At 39.2% G+C, this 24872-nt stretch overlaps 1 protein-coding gene across 1 annotated transcript in view; it reads right to left on the bottom strand.

Annotated features, from left to right (window-relative positions):
* MALRD1 (MAM and LDL receptor class A domain containing 1) overlaps positions 1–24872 on the bottom strand; it is a gene marked incomplete at both ends in the record, with an annotated part of 444317 nt that overhangs the window by 79600 nt on the left and 339845 nt on the right. Inside the window, 2 exons of the mRNA XM_084621129.1 lie at positions 10109–10310; positions 20531–20688. Of these exons, the coding sequence (XP_084477255.1) occupies positions 10109–10310; positions 20531–20688 (360 nt within the window). The remainder of the gene's footprint in view (positions 1–10108; positions 10311–20530; positions 20689–24872) is intronic.

Raw genomic sequence — 24872 nt, 5'->3', positions numbered from 1 at the left:
TAAGATGCTTGATTATCAGCCAGATTGTCTTTTTGAAATGCAATGATTAGTTATACTTTTGTTAGGATATGCCAGAGGCATTTGGGTATGAGGGCATTGTAACTAATGAAGTATAACTAATTAAAGCAGTGATGGGTGAAAACCAAAAATATAGAATTTTGGTTTGCTTTAGCAGACAAATGTTTGGTATATGATATGATCCTCTCTGAGCCCGAATTGGCATGGAAATCATGTAAAACAAGGCATTTTAACAGTATTTCTGATCCTTTCTTTTTTCAGCTGGGCTAGAACTACAAGGAGAATAGCTTTTTGTGCAGTATTTTAGGACTTCATCATCTGGACTCATTTGAAATTAGGTATAGAAACATTTTTTAAAGTTAATGAACTTTTTTCATAACACTAAGTACTGGTTAAAAGTTCAAAGAGGAGGTTTGGACTGATCCTTAACTATATTTTCCCATCCCTAAAACTGACCCTAATTCCTGGGCCAGTAATTCCCATTATGAATCCTGCCTCCACCGACTGGTGGAGAGGAATCTGAAATCTCTACGTAGCTTGAGTGGCAGGAGAAAATTCTGGATCCCCTCCATGACAAGCCTTTTTCTTTACATCTCATTTGCCAGGCAGTTTTGAAGACAGCAAGGTTTTTTTGCAATCAGCAGCTGGCAGTGCAGCTATCAATGGGCAGTGGATACTAGTGGGAAGTTTCTTCAGCACTAAACTGGGGATGAGCATGATCATATTTTATTCAAATGTTCAAAAATATTCTTGGATCCATAGAAAGTCTCTTAGTTAATGAGGGCTCACTATTTAAAAACAAATAAAAACCTCAACTGAATTAGAGCTGCTAGAAATGCTTTATTGCTTAGAGCTCCCAACCAGCTAAATTATGATTGCTTCCATTTAGAACATGTTGCCCCAGGAAACCTAAAGTAATTAAAGTGAGGCTGGAGAAGTAATAATGCAGTGAGAGAGAGAGAGAAAGAAAGAGAAAGGAAAAGTCTGTAGCAGCAAAGCAATCTTTTTAAAAGGGTGAATATAAGAAAAGTGTAACTTCAGGTGTGACAGACTTCTTTATCTTGCAGTTGAGTAGTCTTTGAACAAAGACAAATAAGGGCAAAATCAAAACAAAAGCTGGCACAGAACTGTGTAATCTTTCACTCAAGAACTTTATATATCTGTCAACTGCCTTTTTGTTCTCTGTTTTGGACCCTTTGCAGAGTTCTGCATAAAAAGCAAATCACACCTGTAACTCAGATTATCTAGAACACTGCTCCTGTGCCATTTGCAGAGTAGAATCTTCAGATTTTACTGTAAAAGAAGTGGCCACTAGGAAAATACATTCACAAGGAGGTGCTGCTGCTAGGGAAGATCCTGAATAAACTAAAAGATGGATTCCTTCTTCTCTTCCTGACCTCATCACTACATTCTCGTATAGACTCTCTAACCAGCTACGCAGCTCTACTGCTGGTTTACTCTTGTTTCTTCACCAACCCAGGTTGGCAAGATTCATAAAGAAAGGCCTCTTCTCAAGATGGTCCAAGACCAGTGGAGAAAGAAGAGGGTATCTGAGTGTCCTGCCAGTCTACACCCGTCAGCAGCAGTGCCTAAAGGCCAGCAGCAGATCACAATACAACTCAGGTACCATCTTCTGTCTGTCCAGGAGGCCACAATTGCCAGCTGTGACTCTCTCTGTCCCAAGTTCAGCAAGAGATTATATTACACTTTGGATTTTGAGGGTGAGTGAACAGGGAACAAGACACGGAGGCAGGAAGGGGACAAATATGGAATCATAGATAGAATAGTGAGTGTACAATGGAATTAAGGGACTGGGTGGGAGATGCAGATATTGAATGCAGGACATGGGATTGGGATTTCTGGCTGGGGAAGGAGAAAGAGATTGACTTTTCAAATTGGGTAGGGCATTTGAGGCAGGGGCAAGATGGAATGGGGAGGTGGAATATGGAACTTTGGAGGGTTACCCTACGGAGGGGTGAAAAGTGTAAATGGGGGGAAGAGAACAAAGAGAATTTTTGTTGGAAGGGAACAGTTCTTCAGATCCTGAATATGAAAAATGACCCTCAATAAGTAATTGTATTAAATTGAGATGGGAAAAGGGATGCAATGTGATAAGAAGGAAAAAAAAAACACTGAAAAGTCCAGCTTCCCCCCTGCAATTGACTTCATCTGTGTGAGTCAGAGGTCGTTAACACTTAACAGGCTGCAGCTCAATCTTTACCTTTAGCTCAGTCTACTTCTGCCTGTTGTCCCCGTATAACATTGCCATATGAGTCACAGTATTGTGCTGATAGGTGCACCTGATGTCTGCTTCTTGTGAATTTTCTTTCTGATACAACCTATGTGTCAGATCATGGTGATGTCGATTCTGATTGCTGGTTTTCTGGTATACTCTGCTTGCTACTCATGAGGTTCTTCCTATTGAGATATTTGTTGTGTAGCTATTGTTTGTATTGTACAGTCAGATATTAGGTACCATGTGTTATGTCTGTACTTTTCTCCTGTAGGTGTTTCAATGTGATATGACCATGACTTTGGACCTGTTGCTGTTACCCTTGCTGGTTGCCAATTTTGTATTGTTTTAACATGTAGTGGATCTCAATGATGGAACACAGATAGTGGCTTAGCTGTCTGGTTACAGTATTTCTTCTGTCTTTCCTGTAGCTGCTTTAATCTGGTGTGAGCCTTCTGAGGTATTTTGGGTTACAGAAATGCATGTGAGGATGGAAGAGTTGTTTCCAACATCCTCCCCATCAGCAACTGTGAAGGACAGTATTCTATACCTGACAGTGGTGTTAGAGTAACAGCCGTGTTAGTCTGTATTCGCAAAAAGAAAAGGAGTACTTGTGGCACCCTAGAGACTAACCAATTTATTTGAGCATAAGCTTTCGTGAGCTACAGGAGAGTAACCAGCAGGAAAGTGGGGTGGGAGGAGGTATTTTTTCATGCTTTGTGTGTATATAAAAAGATCTTCTACACTTTCCACAGTATGCATCCGATGAAGTGAGCTGTAGCTCACGAAAGCTTATGCTCAAATAAATCGGTTAGTCTCTAAGGTGCCACAAGTACTCCTTTTCTTTTTGTCAGTGGTGTGTTTCTCAGTTCCAAAATAGCTAAGTAGGGATCAATATCTGATGCAGCCATTTTTTGAAACACTGTATTTCATCATCTGAATGGTTCTCTCAGCCATTCTATTAGATTGCGGGTCTCCAGGACTGCAGTGAGCGAGTTTCACTCCCCTGGGTCTCATAAAGTTCTCATTTCTCTGTTTGCAAATGAAATATAGTGACTCACTAACTTTTTAGGGATGCCATGTCTTGCCAATACAGCTTTCAGTTTAGCAATAATAGAACATGCTACTTGTCTGGCAGATGCAGAACTTCTGAAAATATGGAAAAGTAGTCCACTAGGAGTAGATATGTGTGTCTGCTGTAGTCACTAATATCTGCAGCGATGGCCGATCAGGAATATCTGATCAGGAATATCTGCAGCCATGGCAGATCAGGAATCTCACAAGACCATAATGGTTCTTTCTGGTTACTCAGCCTACATTCCTGAAATACTTTGTCCATCCTTCTATAAGTTGTTCTATATTTTGTGTCAGACCTGGCCTTCTCCGCTCTTGCTTTTGTTCAGTGAATGCCTTGATGTGACTCATTTAAGCAGTTAAGCATTTTCTGTGTTGTCCTGTTAGGAATAATTATCCTGTCACCAGCGATTAACAACCCTTGTTGTAATGAAAGAGAGTCTTTCACAGAACAATATGGCTGCTGTCTGAGATTCATTTGTCTCCTCTGCAGGGCCAACTCTTATGTACAATATCCCGTAAAACTTGCATTACAGGATCTTTCTGTGTGTCCTCCTTCAGTCTAACAAATCTGTGCTGAGTGTAGAAGTCGCCTCAACTGCATAGACAACCTTTTCGTCAGCGATTTCATTATCTGTTTCCGTAGTATATTCCACTGCCACTCTCAATAATGTCTGCAAAGGATATTTCTTTACCAGGGGTTTCTGTGTCTTTGAGATCATATTTCTGCAACTGAAGTAGCATGCACTGTAGCCTTGCAAGTGCTTTTCTTCAAGGTTTGGAGACTATTGCTTCCAATGATTTATGATCAGAGTGTACCTCAGCCTGTACTCTATATATGTACTGATGAAATTTCTTTATGGCAAACACAATTGCCAGTAGTTCATTCTTGATTTGTCAGCGCTCATGATGCATATGAAGAAGGGCCTTTGTCTTGCCATAGACAAGCTCCTAAACCACTTTTGGATGTGTCTGCTTGAATAGTGACTGGCTTGTTGGGCTCATAGAGACTGAGTACCAGAACATTACGGAGCACTATCTTCAGCTGTTCCATTGCCTTGTCTTGTTCCCATGATCATTGCCAAGTTATGTTCTCACATAGGAACTGTCTCAGTGAAGCAAGTCAAAGGTGCTTCACCTGGCATGTACTGTGCAAGGAATCTCATCACCCCCAGGCTTCTCTGTAATGCTTTTTTGTCCTGTGGTCCTGGAGGTCTCATGTTAGCTGTGATGTTCATGTTCAACCTGACTGTCATCTGGCCTAATTTCTTGTGATGAGAGAATGTGTCCCATGTATTTGATTTATTTTACCAGAAACTGGATTTTATCTGGGTTAAACTTGATATTCTCTTCATGAGCCTTTGCCACACTTTATTTAGTATCTGATCATGTTCTGCCTGAGTTGATTCTGCTATTATCATGTTGTCTGCTATTATATGGATGCCTGCAATATCTCCAGATATTTCATTATTCTTTTGTTGAAACTCTTCACTAGCTGACTTTATTCCAAAAGGTGGATGGAGAAAATTGTATCTTCCCTCGGCTGTATTCAAAGTGCACAGTTCAGATGACTCCTAATCCAATGTGACATGTTGAATTAATTTGGAAAGGATATATGGGCTGAAGGTGTTAACATAACTTAGTTACTGTTTAACATTAAACAATGTCCAGGATGTAGTATGCAGAGAGTTCAGCCTGCTTAGTACCCGGCAAACATTCCATTAAATAATTTTAACCTTGTCTTAAATACAGAAAAGAACGAAAAACAGTTAAAGTATTTGACATGTAAAGCATTAATCAAGGTGTCCATTTTAATAACATCTCTTGTTCTCTTTTCTTTTGGCTGAAGAGAGTTTTTGTAAGGAACGCCCCCCCCCCCCCGTTGTTTGACAGTCTCTTAGATGTTATCAAAGATGGCAATAACTGTCCTTTTGGGGAAAAGAGAAGAGGTTAATTGAGATGGGTTGGAGCTGTTGTTGTTAAAGTCCAATCCCGTTTCATCCCAGGTGGTCTTTGGGATTCAGCTGGAGCCAGTAGAGGTGGAGATGTCATCTGGGTCCCTCTCTCTGGCCGGATCTGATCAGGAAATCTCTCAAGGTCAAGATGATGAAGGCCTGGAGGTACAGGAGATGGTGGGGGTGTAGCCCTGATGGTGAAGCTCACTCCAGTACCCAATTTTTCTTCTCAAAGCCTTTCATTAAGGATTCACCAAGGGAATCGTGGGTGGAACAGCCCATCCCCTCATTATTTTGTCCACCAATTAGGCCTGGTTTCTGACACACCAGTTTTGAGTCACTGATTTCTAATTTCACCTTCTTCTTGTTTATGAGGCTTGATCTTAACACAGTCCTTGAATTATATCAGTTGGACTTTTGTTTGGACTAATTCAGTCTATCTCCCTTTTGTACCTTTTCCCATCAACATTTGTTGTTATAGGTTATTGTAACATCTTATGAACTTACCCTAACTGTGAGTTCAACTCTAAAAAGTCAGTGTAAATTTGTAGGCCCAATTATCACAACACTCGCCAATATCCATCTTTCTCATCTGAAATAGTGGATATGCTTTTATCAGATAGTTAGCATTGAACAGCTGGGGATGGAGTAATTCTGTCCCAGTATAGCCTTATTAAGGTCTTTGGGATCCAAACACATCCTAATCGTGCCATTTTTCTTTTCAATTAAGACCAAGATGGTAATCCATGGTGTGGGTCAGTTCACTTTGTGTATGGCCCTTTTCTAATAGCCTGAATGCATCTCTGAGTCTGTCTGTCACTGCAAAGGGGATATTTCTGCAGGTGTGTATGATGGGGTGACTGATGGGTCTGTATTTATGTGATGCTTCTCATGGAACTCTCTTAGTTCTCTAAGGTCTTTTGGGTATTGTGCAATCAATTTTTCTTTCATGCTGGGTGCTTTGGTGAGAAACATGCCTATTCTGTGTATTAGGTAGCTGCGTGCAAGCTTCTTTGCCTAACTGTGATGTTGTAATGCCTTAGTGATGAAGAACTGAAGACTGACCTTAGCCTTGGCCATTGCTGCTGTTAGCGTGACTTCTCTTTCAGAGTCTATTCTGGAATTGCCATACGCTGTGCAACATTAGATGGCTTTATTCTGATGGGACCTGGTATCTTTTTCAAAAGGTGAACTGATAAAACATTAGCTTCATTTCCTGTATTATGCAGGTCCATTCTTTATATTCAGTGAATGTATTCACTTCTGAGTGTGTGTTATATAATTTCTATTACCCTGGGATTCTATATCTACAAGGGATTAATCACGTTCTAGTTCAGCCAGAGATTTGTGGCTGTGTCTTTTGGGTATGTTTGTTGCTCTGCACATAGAAGAATAGTGATTTAATTGTCCACACTTGTGACGTTACTGTAAAGGCTGGGCAGACTCTGGGTGGGTGTGTCTTACCACACAGCTTGTGCATTGTTTCTTTGTGTGAGTTGTTGGTGAGTTTGCTTTGCTGTGATTCTCATGTGACTGGGTCTTGTCCGTACTTTTGAGTAAAAGCCTGTATAAATTTGTCAGAATGTGGTCCAGACTTGACCTCTATTTGTGTCTTTATGGCTTGAGAGGGTCTGCAAATGTCTATTGCTTTTACAAGCCCAAATCAGTCTCCCTCAACAACCTTTCCTTTAGTCCTTTATCAGTGACACTGAACACAGTGTTGTCTCTGAGCATGTCATTTTTAATATTTCCAAACTCACGTCTTACTTTTTGTCTCTGTGACATACTTGTCTATCTTCTCTTCTCCTAGGTGTAGGTGAGACCAGAACAGGTATCATTTGAACATCACATTATTCTTAGGGTTAAATAGTTCCTAAGCATTGTAAAGACCTGACCCTAAATGGGACCATTTTCAGTTGGCAGCTGTAAGAATGTGTTATGCACTTCCAGAGTCTCCTCTCCCACTATGTGCAATAAAATGGCTTCTTTTATGTCCTCCTCTTTTTTACAGGCTCCTGAGGCTGTCATATAGATGTGGAGTCATTGTCCCCCTCTCCTCCAATTTTCAGCAATATAACCAAGGAAAGATGAAGGTGGTGGCTTGCAACCCTTTATGTTCATTTTTTCTTATTAAAAAAACCTGTTTTCTCTTTTACTGTGTTAGTTTTGGTTTCATTTGTGTGTACTGACTATGTTCTGGGTCTCAGTACTCTGTACTTTTTGGTTGGCTCCTGGTGGTCTATAGCTTGCAGTTTCTTCCTCTATGCAGCAGTTTGCACTATTTTCTAATCCACTATGTTCCTGACAAAAGCAGCCACTTCTTGCTTCATGCACAATGTGGTCACTTCTGACATGTCGTGCTTTCTAGCAGAGTCAGGCACCATGAGTATGTTGCAGCTTCTCTAGTTTAGGAGCCAGAGTGAGACCAGGGATATAAAGTTTAGACCACAACTCTCTTTATTAGTTTATTAGTTACATAAGATGGCTTCAGCCATAGTTATACCTTGTTTGTGTTTTTTATCAGCAAACATTTGTGCAATCGCTCTTTCTGGTATGAATGTTTTGGAGACAGCCAAAGTCAAAACTTCAAGAACAAATATTTGTGGAAACCAAATTTTAAATATGCAAGTAAAAGTATTTGCATTGACAGACTGGTGCTCATCCAATTCGGAGAACAAGTACAATACCTTGTGACTTACTTGACCAACCACAACTAACCAGCCTAACTCAATAGCTATGAATACTGACTATTCACAGAGGTCTATTCATCATCAAGGCATGTTTTTAATAAAGAATAAACCAGAAATTGCTATCTGCCTGAAAATATTCCGTAACCAGGAAACCTTTTGGAAAAATCAGAGAACAGTCAGAAAATGGTACTGTACCACTAGAGTTATCTTATTTCTTAAATTATCATCATTTGAAAAGACAACTATGCCTGTTTAACTAGAGATTTTTTTTCTTGAGTTAACACGTTTGACTCCCTGTGAAGTGAATTGGAGTTATGGAAGTGAACTAAGACAGAAGACAATCTATAGATTTCAGGGGGTTTAAACAGGGACTGTGGGGTATTACAATTAGTCACGAGTACAAAAATATATCACTTAAAAAACCCTCTGGTGTGACCCTCCTCACAATACCGGGTAATTCCAACATTCAGTTAAAGTTCTTAAATGATTCTTGAGAGAATAAGTTTGTTGACATAAAAAATCTAGGACAAGCACTTGACCATGTGAGCATATCAGAGCTCATCGGAAGTCATTCTAATAATAGCCTTTGCCTGAACTGCACCTTTCAGAAAAAAGCTGCACTTTGTATTTCTAGATTTAGCAAATCTCACAAAAGTGAGAACATACTGCACCATCAAAACTTAAAGTACAAACCAGCATGTGGCTTATCTCCCCAGAGACTGGTTTTATCATCACTGACAATAGAGGCAGTGTTTTAAACACAGTGTGATACAAGTAATTCGCACATGGGCTGTGTTTCCTAGATGCTGTCTGAACAATTCTGGGTCACTATTAGAGCTCTGAACAGTGGAAAAAATTATTCCAGAACATTTTCATACAAATCTGTATCTTTTTTTTTATTTTGCCATATCCAATCCATATTGGTTATTTACCAACAAACACTCATGACAAACTGTTTTTCATTCACATAAATGTTTAAGGAATGACTGAACTTCATGGAAATACCATTATTTGCATGCAAACAATGGTGTACATGTGTGAATAAAGGTACTTGCTATTTGTGCTGAAAATCTCCATAGACGTTAGTGGCTGAAAAAGAGGTAGTATGGTATCTTGCATATACTTTTTCTTTTGATATTGTATTGTATGATACAGTACACTGACATAATAAATAGTATTGTAGGGCTTTAGGATGTAAGCCTTTTTTTTTGCACAGTTCAAATCACAAAGCTTTTGTAGTAGAAGTTCAAGATCATAAATTCTCAAAGAGCGAGGCAGCATGGTAAATTTGTTATGTTGCTGAGATAGTTTATGAAGAGAGTAAAGATAAAAGAACAAACCATTTACTTTTTAAAATAATTGTGAGTTACTTCTGTGCTCATAAAACTATTCCATCCCAAGCCAAAACCTTGTCTGATTGCTTTCATCCTGGAGAGAATTGTTACAGTGCAGCAGTGATAAATCCCTCTCAACTAGGGTTCAAAATAAAACCCTAACAGGCCTTCAATTATATTGATACTGTCGGGGGCTGCTATAATTATGGATTTATTCAAAAGTTAGTTTTAGGGCAGAATTGTCCTCAGAGATCCACATGACAAATATCTTTATTCAGATATTCTTCTCTTCCCATATGGGTGGAAATTTTTTGATGGCAATGGGAAATCCACACACATAGGGAAAGCCAAAGGACTAAATCAAAATCTGCCACATGGATCAGAAAGGAGAAATTTCCCCTTTACCTCCTACCACCCAGTTTTCTTCTCCAATGCAGACACACACTGTCCTGTATTGTGGTCAGACTAAAAGTTTGTTTTCCATTCTACATTCTGATGGATGTTGTAAAATGGGAATAGTACTGTGCTTTTCTTTAAAAAAAAAATCCATGCAGTGGTATCTGAGATCTCACAGTTTTTCTCTATATTCTTCACAGGAATATATTCTTAACTGTGGGTTTTTAGATACCAAGGTTGCAATGACTAGAAAATGCTGACTTTTAAAATGATGATCTCTTTAAATACTTTTTACTGGCTCCTTCAGTTATTTTGGAACATATTAGTATCACAAGATAAACTCACCATTGTAAAATGGTAAACACCTCATTTCTGATTGTGTTTCACAGTGTTTGTATAATCACATACCTGCATCCATACATTCCAGGGTGAAAGAAATATCGTCAAGAGCAACTTCTGTGAGCTCATTCCCTCCCACCTCAATTTCAAATGTGACTCTGAAAGGACTGTTGCTAGAGAGAACCACATTTGCATATGTCCACCTGCTTCCTTTATTTCCACTTGAAGACCACATCAGAATATCCATTCCATGTTCTTCAGCAGTGTACACCTATTGACAACGAAACCCAGGAAATAAAATGTAATCAGCATGAAACTGCAGAGAAGTACAGCTAGTTAGGTCAACCGAACAAAGTTTGAGGGCTCAGCCGACTGGCTATGTAATATGGAGCCTTTCTGCTGTGGTTCATTACTTGGTTGGTAATGACTGAATCTTGTGGAGTGGCCATGGTGGTCTCAATCCAGGTTCTAGCAAACAAGAGTTCACATAACAGAAAATGCGGCCAGAAGTTATTAATTGGGAAACCCTGCTGCCAGCCTCGGACAGCATAGAAGCTGATCCAAAATCCATTTACGTCAAAGGAAATACTCAGCATAGAGGTTCAATTGACCTCTCAAATCCTTAAGCTGGTCCCTCTCTGTCTGAAATGAGGTGTGAGAGTATGTGAAGCTTTTAGATGTATAAACAGAGGACTGCAGCACCCAGTGGTTTCAATCTGGCATCTGTTACAAACACTTACAAAAAAATGCACCCAGTGATGCAATTTGCACTGCACTCAGCGATGGCAAATTGGCTCGTATAAACTTAGTGATAAATGTCAGTGTAAAACAAAATCAAATATTAAAACAAATTACATGGAATGAATTTGCAGCAAAACAAAGCTACTGAACCAGTGCCACTCAAACACAACAGTAGAGCTCAATAAGTCTTGATATACTGTGATTTTTTTAAAGCAATTTTACTCCATCAGCTGACCAGCAGGAGGCACTGAAGTATTATATTTTTGGCATCTCAGATTGCCAGAAATTGTGTGTATCACCTTTGGGACTGATATTCCACCACTCCAGAGTTCATTTCCCAACCTAGGGTCCCTGATATGGCAATGAAATATAAAGAAAAGCAAAAGAATGAGAGCCAAGAAAATTCTGGGCTTAAATCCAGGTTGATTAATTGCGTAACGTTCAATAAGTCACTTGACCTTCATGTCCCCCAACCAATTCAGTTGGATAATTGAGTTAAAAACCAACCAGGAACTTAAACCAGATACTTTCTTTGAGCTTTACTGCATAAGAATATTGAGACAAAATGTTATCAAAGCAGATATCTAGTGAAACAGAGTCAGTCGCTGCTTCCAGCAGCTCTCTGCAGGTGTCTACATTTTAGTCATCTTTAGATCAATGAAAAGCTGGCTGAAGAATGGAAGTAAATATCCATGTTAGGGGCATGCTTCAATGAGATTGAAATGGGCAGAACCAGTGGTAACTCCCACCTGCTTAGAAGCCTCTACATAGGGGAGAAACGACTCCTTCATGCAGCTGTTCTTGTCAAGCATCAGTTGAAAAAGTCAGGTACTCACTGAAGGTGAAAGAGTGCTCGGTGGAAGGATCTTAGAGCTTTTCTCTGAGGTCAATTTAAGAAAAGAAATTATAACCAATAGGGTGAAAAATGATGTGGTGTTATTCCCTGAGGAACAGACTTCACACTCATAGATTCAGCAATCGTTTCACTGGATAGGTTTGCCACCCCCACTGTCATGACAGAGTATGTCAATGAATATCTTTCATTTCTAGCAACGGACTGATTTGACTAGAACAAAAGAGACACCAAACAAAACTGAAGTGCATGTGTGTATTATTTCTTATATAAAAATATACACACACGCACGTCTTCATGAATACATGAGGGTAACTAAATATAAAAAGGCTTCTATGACAAAGAATTCTTCTGAAGGGGGAGGGGGGGAAAGGCCCACTTGGGTAGCGAGGAATGACCAGAAGGCAAAAAATGTATTGGTTGTTCCCCATTGCATTTCTGGGATTTAGTCATTTATCTTTTTCCCAGGACTGTACTTTCTAATTGTCAGACTAAGTATATTTCTACATCTAGGGCTAAAGGGAATTTTTAATGATCAGGTATTTTTATACTTTCAGTTTCTTTATAGTTTTTGTTTGTAACCTCTTTCTTCTTCCAGCTACCTCTTTCTAAATTTCAGTTTGTTGACAGGCAGGATATGTACTAACTTTCAGAACAACAATGCAAATTCTGCTCCTTGGCTGATATAATCATAGAAATATAAGGCTTGAAGGGACCTCCAGAGGTCATCTAGTCCAACCCTCAGTGCTGAGGCACGAACAAGTAAATCTAGACCATCCATCACAGGTGTTGGTCTAGCCTGTTTTAAAAAACTTCCAAGATGCGGATTCCACAACGTCCCTTGGAAGCCTATTCCAGAGCTTAACTACCCTCATAGTTAGAATGTTTTTCGCAATATCTAACCTAAATCTCCCTTGCTCAAGCCCATTACGTCTTGTCCTACCTTCAGTGGACATGGAGAACAATTGATTACAGTCCTTTTTATAGTAGCCCTTAACATATGTGAAGACTAATCAGGTCCCCCATCAGTCTTCTTTTCTCAAGACTAAACATGCCCATTTTTTTTCCCCTTATAGGTCAGGTTTTCTAAACCTTTCTTCATTTTTGTTGATTTCTTCTGAACTCTCTTCCATTTGTCCACATATTCCCTAAAATATGGCATCCAGAATTGGACACAATATTCCAACTGAGGCCTCACCAGTGCTGAGTCTAACAGGACAATCACTTCCCTTGTTGTACATACAACTCTCCTGTTAATACACCCCACAATGAAGTTAGCCTTTTTTACAGCTGCATCACATTGTTTATTCTCAATTTTGTAGTTATACATTTGATTTTTCCTTCCTATGAGAAGTACTTTCCGCTTGTCTTTATTGAATTTCATCTTGTTGAATTCAGACCAATACTCCAATTTGTCAAGGTCATTTTAAATTCTAATCCTGTTCTCCAAAGTGCTTACATCCTCTCCCTACTTGGTATCATCTGCAAATTTTATAAGTGTACTCTCCACTCCATTATTCAAGCCATTAATGAAAATATTGAATAGTACCAGACCTAGGACTGATCCCTGCAGGACCCACTACGGCATCCCTGTTTGACAGCAAATCACTGATAATTATTCTTTGAGGCTGGTCTTTCAATCAGTTGTGCACCCACCTTATAGTACTTTCATCTAGACCACATTTCACACTGCCCTTTTCCAATCTTCTGGGACCTCACACATCTCCAAGAGTTCTCAAAGATTATTGCTAATGGTTCTGAGATTGTTTCTGCTAGTTTCTTTGGTACCCTAGGATGAAATTCAACAGGTCCTCCCAACTTGAGTATATCTAACTTATCTAAATACTCTTTATTTTTCTTTAATATTCCTGTTCTTTCCCTACTTTGGTTTGTGTTCCTTCCCCCCTTGTTGATAATATTAATTATGTTGAGTATCTGGTCATCATTAACTTTTTCAATGAAGACAAGCAAAATAGCATTAAACACCTAGATGTCGTCAATTATTCGCTCTCCTTCCTCGCTAACTAGAAAATCTACACTTTCTGTCATCTTACTCTTGCTTTTAATATATTTAAATAATCTCTTCTTATTGCCTTTTATGTACCTTCCTAGCTGTAACTCATTTTGTGAGTTAGCTTTTCTGATTTTGTTCCTATACACGTTTTTCTTTTGTATTCCTCCTTAGCAATTTGTCCCTGTTTCTACTTTTTGTAGGTTTCTTTAATGACCTGAAAATCAAAAAGGGGTTCCTGGTGGATCCATATTGGCCTTTTACTATTCTTCACCTCAGTAGCCCAGCCAGCCTCTACCAACTCAGGATCTAGAATCCCAGTCTGTCTCTGAATTTTAACTTCTGCCTTCTGCTGCTTTCAGTTCTGGTGTGGACAAAAGTAATGTACTCTGGGACTCAGAACACAGACTTTATTTTTTGAGTTCTGGCTTTTAAATTTTAGTGGAGAAGTATCAGAGAGGTTTTTTGGTAAAAACTTCAGATAAGAAAAATCCTGCTTTGATGGACAATAAATTTCTAATTCTACACATTTCATGTGTGGCTCACGACGGCATTCCTACAGCTTAAAACTGGTGGAATTCCACTGAAATCTATGGCGCAATGCTAATGTAAAGCTGGAGTAACCCAATGGGGAGCCAGATTCTATGTTTCTTAATGTTGAAATACCTGAATTTTCCTGAGGAAGGACAGTATACTGGGCAAGGCACTAAAATGGGATCTAGGAGATCTCTGTTGAATTCCCAGCTCTGCTACAGTTTTCCAGTTTGGCCTTGGACAAGTAATTTAATCTATCTGCCTCAGTTCCCCATCTGTAAAATGGTGGTAATAATACTTCCTTTCTCCAATCCTTTGTGTGTGTAGAATGTAACCTCTTCAGGGTAGGGACTGTCTCTTGTGATGCATTTGTATAATCCCCAGCACAACACGTCACATTCTCACTTGAGACCTCTACAAAATACCATAACATATATAAATAATAATTGGAAAAGTTTTGATTCTGGTTTATTTCAGCAATTACTCAAGAGGTTCAGAAAAACGTGAACCTCAATTAGCACTCTGTTTCTTTAACTGCAATGTAGGTGTTATTCTCTCCAGAGTAAGTGGCTCCAATATGTCCATAGCGAGTGAAGAGGATAACTGACAGATTTCAATGTTGCATTCTTTGCCAGAGCCTCCCTCCACAATAAGAACCAAATGTGTCTTGCGGTTCAAGAGCTAGATGCAGTCTCAGTCTTTATACTCAGTGTACACAGACAGCACAAGGATGGGGTTTGAATGTGATCCCTACAGAGGGATGCACAGAGCACAAACACTGCTTAAGGCTAATGCTGACAGTCATTAGCCTCTGTAGAGAAGGGAAGTGGAGGAGGGACAGAGCAATACTCCTCCCATTCCATACCACCCAGCTGAGATGGACTCATACAGGGAGGAGCACAGATAGCACCCAGTACAGAAGAGACACTTTGGCCCATGTTTCCCAGACCCCCAGGAGGAATTATGCTTGCATAGTGCTCAGTGCCTCAAGAGACTCTAGCCCTTCTGCATACAGTGAGTTGTGCCATAAAGGGCACACACTAGCCCTGTGTGTCCACTGCTGATTATTTAACAAATGGAGGGATGAAAGGGGATCAGACTGTTGCCACTATAAACCTGGATAGTGAAAGTACAGTTCCCTAACTACCAGGTTTGGGAAAGGTCAGGCTGTCACTGTGCTTCTGAGAAGTCAGTCATAATAATTTAATTATTGGCAGTTTCTGGTTTGCATCATTATTTAAAATAAGAAACAAACCACATGTCCGACACTAACTAGTAAGTATCATATGTGTTTATTCTCCACTCCATGCTGACATTATTTCTAGGCGGTTTCATAAAAATGCCCATCTCACCTAAATCATCATGGACAATAAACCAAGTGAGATAAATCAAGTTGCAAAATATTCCTTATGAAATGCTTGAAACTGAAGATGTCTATTAATACATAGTACATTGGGGTTTTTTTAAGGACTCTACCATTTGTAGATCTGTGAGATGAATGTGTCAGTGAGGCTCTGCTCTGTGATTCTTAGTTCTTCTGCAAAGTGCCTTTGCATCTGGTTCATTTGTATTCTGGTGTGGGAACTGAATTCTTTAGCAAATCCCATTTCTTTGTTTTACAGTTTTGACTCAGTTTTAATTCTCTGAAGCGTGTGCTGCCTGGCAGTGGTTTGCTAATTCTTTTTTCATCAACTATAAATTTTTGGGAGAGGGGCACATACTTTTGAAAGTCAAGTGAATGTAAACTGCTACTCTTACTTTTGGCACCAGCTGCTGCACACAAGGCTCTTCCATGCCTTCTTGATGGCTTTTAAATATATATATATTTTAAATAACATATTATCTTACCTGATTGATCTTACCTGACTAACAGTTGTCATGATGGAAGGGTCTGTATTAATTACGTGATTTTCTGTATATCTGAGAACCTGGCAGATCTATAGGTTGCATAGCAAGAAGTGTGCTCTTAGGAGACTATGAACTAATTTTATAATCTCTGATTATTCCCACCATATGCACTGTATTCTCCAGTCATGGAACTAGGAGAACCCGAGTTTTGTGAAAGGCAACCACACATGTTCATTTTATTGTGAGCCACAACCCAGTTTTAATTGAGAAAGACACCTGTTGACTTTAATAGAGAATGATGACATGTCGTTTTGTACCACATCCTTGCAAGTTCATGTCTTCAGACTACACATGTCTTTTGTTCCATTGTAACTGGTAGAATACCTTTCCTCCCCATGCTGAATCAACATGATTTAAAGCAGTGCCTCCTGCCAGACTGCGAGAAGTGGGACCACTAAAACACTAATACAAGATGTGCCAGTATACAGAGTGAACAAGAATGGCAGAAACTGATATAACATTATATTTGGGGTTCACAGTGGGAATTGGATTCAGGTTCTGCCCTTCTGAAGGCCTAGCCTCTTCCTTACTTCCCTGAATATAATGTAGTGTAGAACATCTGATTTGCCAAAGTAAGCACATGAATTAATTAAGCAAAGTTCGCTGATTACATTGTCCACCACCCACTATAACATTGAAAATACATTGTAAAAAGTGGTTATCCAATGTCTGTTAATTTTTTAAAATAATAATAGTAATGCAAAACCCACTGGTCATTTTTAGTGAATTTACTGTATCCTGGTTCATAGCAACCTCTGCTAATATTAATTGCCTGAACAAGCCAGAAGTTGAAATATTGAAACAACTATCTTAATTTAGTTTTAACTCTCCATGGTATAACAATGTGTGGAAGAAAAGCTGAAGAGGAAGAAAGTTGAATAGTGAAACTGTAATTGCTTTACTCCTCTCCATACAGATAGACTCATATGGAGCACAAAGGACTGAAGAAAAAACTTTAAAAGAGAAGCCAACTGTTTTATGAGAGATTGTGCTTAATATGTTGGTTTATCCAAGTTCTCTCCTGCTCTGCATAAACTTGGGTAAATAGCTATCCAAATCTACAAAGAAATGCATTGTTTTTATTTGCACGGATAAAGTAACGTAATTTAACTGAATTGACCTGAAACTACTCCAGTGAACAGAGAAATTGCCCTACTAGCTTAGACCAGTGGTCTGTCTAGTCCAGAATTATTTCTCTCTCAATGTCTACTACCACATATTTAAGAGGAAGATGAAAGAAACCTCATACTGGACAATTATGGAACAACTTGCTTAGACTGAGATACCTGTAACCCATCTGAAGGTCTAGGCCTCTTCCTTGCTTCCCTGAATGTAACATACTGTAGAACTCCTGGTAGTTGAAGATAGCAGTTGGCTAATACACTGAAGTATGAGGGCTCATCTCCCTTATAAATGTTTTATCCTATCTAATGCAATTACCTTTATAAACATCTAATTAATAATTTTTAATACTACCTAAGTTCTTCTCAGTGAAATGAAATATTTTGGCAATAAGTTCCACAAGTTAACTATGCATTCTGTAAAAATGTGTCTGTTTTCAATTTTCCCTTTTCACTTCCATTGAATTTTCTTGTACTATAAAGGGGTAAATAGGATCACCCAGTGTGCCTCTCTTTACCATTCACTATTTTGTATGCCTCTAACAAATCTCCTCTCTAAACCACAGTCCCAGTCTTTTAAATCTGTCTTCTTCTGGAGTATCTCCATGACTTGAGTCACTTTAAACTCCCATCTCTGGACTATATCCTATGAGACAGAGTAATCAGAACAGAGCAGAACATTTCAGGTGGTGGATGTACCGTCAACTCTCATAATAGCATTATAATATTCTCTCTCATTTTGCAGACATCCTAAGATGGTTTGCTTTTTTTTACCTCTACTGCAAACTGAGCAGAGGTTTTCACTTAGCTGTTCACAGTGATTGTTTGACTTTTTTCCCTGAGTGATTACAGTTAATAATATCCTTTGCCTCTTAAAAAAAAAAAGCTTGCTGCTGAATCAGGTCACCTATTAGATGGCACGAGGGAAGGACACAATCAAGGATACATTGTCTTCAGTGTGCAACTTTTTCAGGAGAAAGAAAATATGTGTATAATTTCTGGCGGACTAGTTCTGTCTGTTATGAATTTTACTGTTATGTGCTCCCACATGAAAGGCCTAATCCTGAAGGAGATCAAGCACACAACCGTACTCCTGTGTAGGAGTAAGAGTTCATGTTTATGGATCCCTTTGTAGAATTGTGGCCTAAAAGTTTAACTAATGTAGTTTAATAAATGATCACAGAAATGCAAGTTTTATGTGGCCACCTGCTACCTGACTCACAGGCCAAATATTTTGACATACAAATTACTTCTAAGGGCTTGTCTTCACTACCAGGGTAAGTCAATCTAAGTTATGCTACTCCAGCTACGTGAATGATGTAGCTGGAGTCGACGTACTTAGGTCGACTTACCCCAGTGTCTTGACTGGTGCTGCATCGATGGGAGACACTCCCCCTTATCAAATTATCTTACTCTTCTTGGGGAGCTGGGGTACCGGAGTTGACTGGAGAGGGCTCTGCCATCGATTTAGTGGGTCTTCACTAGACCTGCTAAATCGACACCCGCTGCATTGTTGATCTCCCCGGTAATGAAGACAAGCCCTAAACATTTAGTAATGCTTACATGACTGAAAACTTCAGTCCAACAGAAGTTCTCTATAAAAATAAAAGTAAAATCTGGGGCTTGCACACTGTAATGGTCAGGAGACATATAATTAAACAAACCCCAGCCTAAAAATGTAAAATCAAAATACTTGAATAAAATATTCAGAAGTAAACACTATTTGCCTTTTACCTTAATATAATCTGGATATTCACAAAGCACAGAAATTGCTGACCTTTATCTACAACTCTTTTTCTCAATTAACTTTACTAAGCAAAACATAAAGGAGTGTGTGTGTGTGTGTGTGCACACACACACGTGTAAGTGGTAAAATAAGAAGGCGGCATTTGATGATGGAGAGCAGAAGTTTACAAAGTTGTTCAGAATTACAGAACTGTAACATTTCTGTAAAAGAATTTCTTAGAAGTTCAAGCTGAATATCTGAAACTAGTATCCCTGGAGACTGTACAGCTTTGAGAAATGTTTTTGTTTAATGCTTGGTATAAATGTTCAGTTGAATGCACTGATTTTTAATTATTTGATGCTTCTACTGATTGGGTATTACATAGTATACTGTGGGTTATTATTATTTATTATTTGGTGGCGCCTAGAGGCCCCAATTGAAATCAGCACCCCAATACCTATACATTGTGAATAAACATAGTAAGAGACAGTCCTCTGCCCTGAAGAGCTAACAGTCTAAATAAGACAGTAAAAAGGTGGAAAAATGAAGCAGTATAATTCCTATTCTACAGATCTGGAACCAAGACATAGAGACATGAAGGCCCAGATCCTCAAAGGAATATTGATTTCAAGGGAAGTTAGGAACCCAAATACCTTTGGGTCTAAGTGACTTGCTCAAGGTCAAAAGGAAGGTGGTGCCAGAATGAATCAGTTTTAGAACACTGGCCTGCTGCCTTCCAGATTCCAAGTCAACATGACCATCTTTCCTCCTTCTAACACATGTTTTAGACAGCTAAATTAATCTGTTTTGAATTTTGTTTCATGTCACATGTAGTATGACTGACATAATCTCTATTTTCACATTTCCAAACTGGCATAAACACACAAACACAAATCCGGCTTGGGTCAGTAAACACATTACTATCTGAGACGTTATTTGTTCAGTGGGTTATGTGAAATGAGCTGATGGTCACAAGCCAGTTTATAGACACATGACAACTAGCATTTTTGTAAGCTGGCTCAGCAGAGAGGGCAAAAAGACTACCCCATTACCCTTAGAGGTAGGAGCATTAGGTAGGCTTGAAAAACGCTGCCAAGACATTTTCATGGAAGCCTGCACTATCACTCTCCACCTTGCATCTGTTCTGTGAGTAAATAGTTTATGTCCAGAGCTTTCAATCTACTACCCTTCACGAGCATTAACATTCATAGCTTTAAAACAATGTTTTTCTTTTTAACTGTGTATAGCACATTTCAGGATTAGTGTGTTATATAACCTGGAAATAGCACTTACTGTATGTTGAGGATAGAAGCATGCAAAGCAGAAAAGTGTTGCTGTTCAGTAAGATTGGTTGCAATGACCGGACGAGTCTCTGACAGTGAGACTCACATATGTACTAATGGCATTTCCAGAGAAATTCGGACTAAAGCAGAGTTGTCAGTGTTGATCTTGTCAATACAGAAAGATTGGGTAAAGAACCGGCAACCAAGCCGAGATTAAACAAAGCTAATATAATGTTTGAAATTTAAACCATTCAAAACACGAGAAACACAAATATTGATATCAGCTATTTAAATAGAAATACTTTTTCTCTTACCTTTAAAATTCCTGTTTGCTTGGAATCACAGAGCCAGAACCAGAACCGGACTCTACACACTCCAAGGCTGGCTGGGAACAATTTTGTAGTAATTATCCTTGCTCTATTTCCTTCCTGCTGGGCAGATGAGTTGACATACAAAAAATGTTGTCCATTACCTTAAAATGAATGAAAGTGTTCTTTGAATACTACTTCACACTTAAGAGCATAAGCCATGATAGATAAGTAGATAGGTAGCTAGCTAGATAGTGAGAGCAATAATGTATCTTATCAGACCCAAATATATATTTACACATAGGCCAAGGGTCTGATAACAGATGTATATATTATTAACACATACATATTTTACAAATTTATTCCTTAAACCCTCCTAAAGCCACTTTTGCTATTCAGCCACTACCTTGGCCCTAGCTCTGTTGCAAACAAAAGACATTACTAGAGGTGGACTGAACACATTGGGGATGTTCAGATCTGAATGCAAATTCATCTCTAAAAGAACCACTTTTTTCTAAAAAAGGTTTGAGATAGTGATGTCTATCTATGAAAGTCATTGTTCTTTTGAAAGGGTTTTGCTAGTACTAGAATTAACAATAGCTCCAAGTTATGTTACCTGTACGTTCTTCATGGAAACAGGGGAAACTTGAAGGTTATTGAACTGTCTCAGGGTGACTGTCTGCTTTAAATGAAGTAGGTCCAGCTCCCTTATGCCAGAACAGGTGCTCCCAGTTTGGCCAATTAAGAGGATGGGGCAGAACTGGGGGTTATAAAGAGCCAGGGTGTTAGTTGAGGAACAGGGAGTGCCCTGTGAGGGGCTGCCAGCATCCCCTGCGAGGGGAGGCAGTAGGAACCTGCTGGGGGAAAAGACCTCCAGGAGAAAGCCCTGGGAAGTGGTGCTCAGTTAAAATAGCCTGGAAGAAGTCCTGAAGTAGGTCCTGAATCAGGAGGGACTGAAAGGTACAAAGGGGAAAGTCCTATGGGTGGGCTAAAGAACTGTTTTTTGTGAGGTTTTTGCCTGTGTTTGGAACATAAAACTGCCTGGAAAAGAAACTCTTGGTGTGGCAGTGGGTCCTTCATGGGCTGGAGACAAGCAGCACCTTACATTGACATAATTCACTAAAAGACTTAAATCTTTACCATTAAACCAGAGATGTAGCACAGTACATTAACAGCTCTGTGGAATATGAATAACACGACCCATTGCCTGGTTTTAAATAGGTCTGATTCCTTTTGAATGCACTTACTCTTTTTTTCTTTAGAGTGGCTTTCTCCCGTGACAAATCACTCTTACTCTCTTTACTAAAAGAGAGTATATTGATATTGATATATTGGTAATATTTGATCCTAGGATAACCTAATGGCAAACATCTCTCATTTTCATAGAATCATAGAAGATTAGGGTCGGAAGAGACCTCAGGAGGTCAGCTAGTCCAACCCCCTGCTCAAAGTGCTCGTAAGGTGTCAGTAATCACTACAGCTTTATTCCAAACACTTCACTTCCATACAAACATTGCTTCTAAAATATAGTGGCCACCACAGCAAAGCCAGTATTGCCGCCAGCTATCACACAATGGCATCTGATATGCCACAGTAGTCTCTTTTCTCCAGAATAGCATTGCACTAGCAGTGTAACTGGGCCTTAAAATGGAGTCCAGTTATAGTTAACCTCACTTTAGGACTTCTTTACAGAGTGGTGTAAAGGGCCTTAGCGTGATGGAGCACTCAGGCTGCTATCTCTTAGGGCTTCATTACCAGGGTGATTGACTGCAGAGCGCTCTCCAGTTTGGTACTCCAGCTCCCCAAGAAGAGTAAGGTAAGTCAACCAGAGAATGTCTCCCATCAGTGCAGCGCAGTCAAGATACCAGAATAAGTCAACCTAAGCTACGTTGACTCCAGCTACGTTATTCATGCAGCTGGAGTAGTGTAACTTAGATTGACTTACCCTGGTAGTGAAGACAAGCCCTCAGGTGCCACTCACTATGTACTGTTGTCACTTTCCTTCACTTGACTTCTTAATATTGATTGTTGTAAAAAAATTCAATCAAAAGTCTAAAGGACTATTATAGAAATAAAATTCACTTTTGACTTTGGCACATGACAAGGTTGTTGTGAGCTTCACAGCGGTGTCAGCTCCTAAAAGACATGGAAATGACTTTGCACCAATCAGTAGCTACATTTTACATAAACATATTCATGAAATAACAGTAACACACAATGTGTAATTATACAACCTTCCAAGTACATTTTTTTTAAGCAACAAACACTTTTTGATCAAGCAAGCTCTCTTAAAATCCCATTTTCAAAACATTTACAATGGCTCATTTGCTCAGGTAAAACAAACTATCTTTGTTCTGGTGGTAGCAGTGAGGAAGATCAGGGTTATTCTCCTCTGGAGGATAAAATTCAGAATTTTTCAAATCAAGGAACACACGGAATACTCTTTCTTGTTTAAACATAATCAGCTACAAGCATATTCAGAATCACAATAGTAGTGTGTCCTGGCCCTTAATGGGCTCTTCTAAACCTTTTGGTACATAATTGGCTAACAAGTTGCAAAATCAAATTGATAGGTTCCCTGTGAGTATGGAGAAACTTCTAGGGCAATTACAAGTAGATTAATTTGGTCTAATTAAGACAGGCTTTTAGCAATTCAACAATAAGATTTTCCCTGGAATGAGGTCTTCACTATCCATGGTGGACAGTTTCTCCAGTGATGTCTTGTATCATTTCAACAGTCAGCAGTACACCACCATGCAGTAGTATCTATTTCTCAAACCACCACTCTCCCTACCTTAAAGGTGAGCTTGGGTCCCATCTGCCATGATGCCTCGCATTTGAACTCTTGCTGATGTGTGTGGTTGAATTTGCGGCCGTCCAAATTCCAGTTTAATATGTTCTGGGATTTGGAGTATTCCAAACTCCATTGTGCACCAGATAGTCCAACAATTCAAGTGTGAGGCATCATGCCAAGGTGAGGCGTAGGTGTAATGCAGCTGGCCTTGAAGATCATGGTTAAGGAAGGTGGAGCTCGGGTTCTTCAAAGACAATGGTGATAATAGAGGGTGGAGGAGTAGGCATGGAAGAAATATTGGAAGGAAGAATGAATAGTCTAGAGGGGGAGGCAAGACCCACGGAGAGGACCAGTGAATGGTAACATACACCTATTCCACTCCATCTCAGACCACACACACACACACTTGCCAAACCTTCCTAGATACCCTAGTGACAAGCATGCCCAACCAGTCCCTTTCTCTGGAAATCCCAAACCCTTCTGCAGCCTCATGACAACTCTGGTTTAACTCCTCCCTGCTAATTATTACTGTTATGATCATAGTGCCTAGAGAACCCAAATAAAGTTGAGGCCCCATTGTGCTAGCGTGCTGTACAAACACATATTAAGAAACAGACCCTGCCCCCAAAGAGCTACTGATGAATGCTGCTCTTTTCCTGTAATAGGATAACCGGGGTGGGGCAAGAGAGCTGTGTTACAGCTTTAACAATTAGAATATACCAACGTGAATTCATTACTAAGATATCAGATTATGCCACTCATTGGCTCTGAGGAGTTTGGCTGATGGAACATCTAAATAAAGATCTATTTTGGTGTGATTTTTTAGCACAAAACTGTTTCTGGCAATTGATCTGGAATTTTTTTTTGTATTGTGGTAAATAATAAACCTTTTGAGAAAGTACAAATGAACACAGAGATATTTGCTCACTACTTGATTATTTCAAGAATCAGGCTCACATGGACTGGCGGCATAACATCAAAGGCTATTTGAAGTGAAGTGCATTTATTTTTACCCAAAATTGCACAAACCCTTAGTTCACTCATTCATAAAGTGAAATTGTCTACTGGATTTCAAAACTGTATACAACATGCCACTCTCACAGACCTGCAAATGATCACTTATTCAGAATGAGACATTCAGTTTGCACCTCAATCCTATGTAATTTCTGGCTGAAACACCACGAAAAGGGAGGTTTTGCAAATTGCAATGACTATCAGTGAAATGCTCTCAGTTTCTCTGTCTGTCTGTTGGAATATATATTTTATAAATAAATATAAAAATATAATTTTCTCAGATGATCTGCTTATGTTGGATTATCAGGGTGTGAGTGTTACACCTCAGTACTTTCAAGAGGTGCTAGATTTTAAACATTCTCAAGTAAAAAAGTTATTTCAAAGTTATTACAGTGACATGGATATGTTGTATTCTAAATCAAATGGAATGTTACTATATGTATCATACCCAGCAAAACAGAGACCCAACCTAGTTGGCTCCTTGGTACTATGACAATACAAATGATTAATAAAATCATCATTTTGCTCTGGCATTGGACT

Source organism: Lepidochelys olivacea (genome assembly GCF_965140295.1).
Source record: "Lepidochelys olivacea isolate rLepOli2 genome assembly, chromosome: 2".
NCBI lineage: Eukaryota > Metazoa > Chordata > Testudines > Cheloniidae > Lepidochelys > Lepidochelys olivacea.
This window is presented reverse-complemented; position numbering and strand designations above follow the sequence as displayed.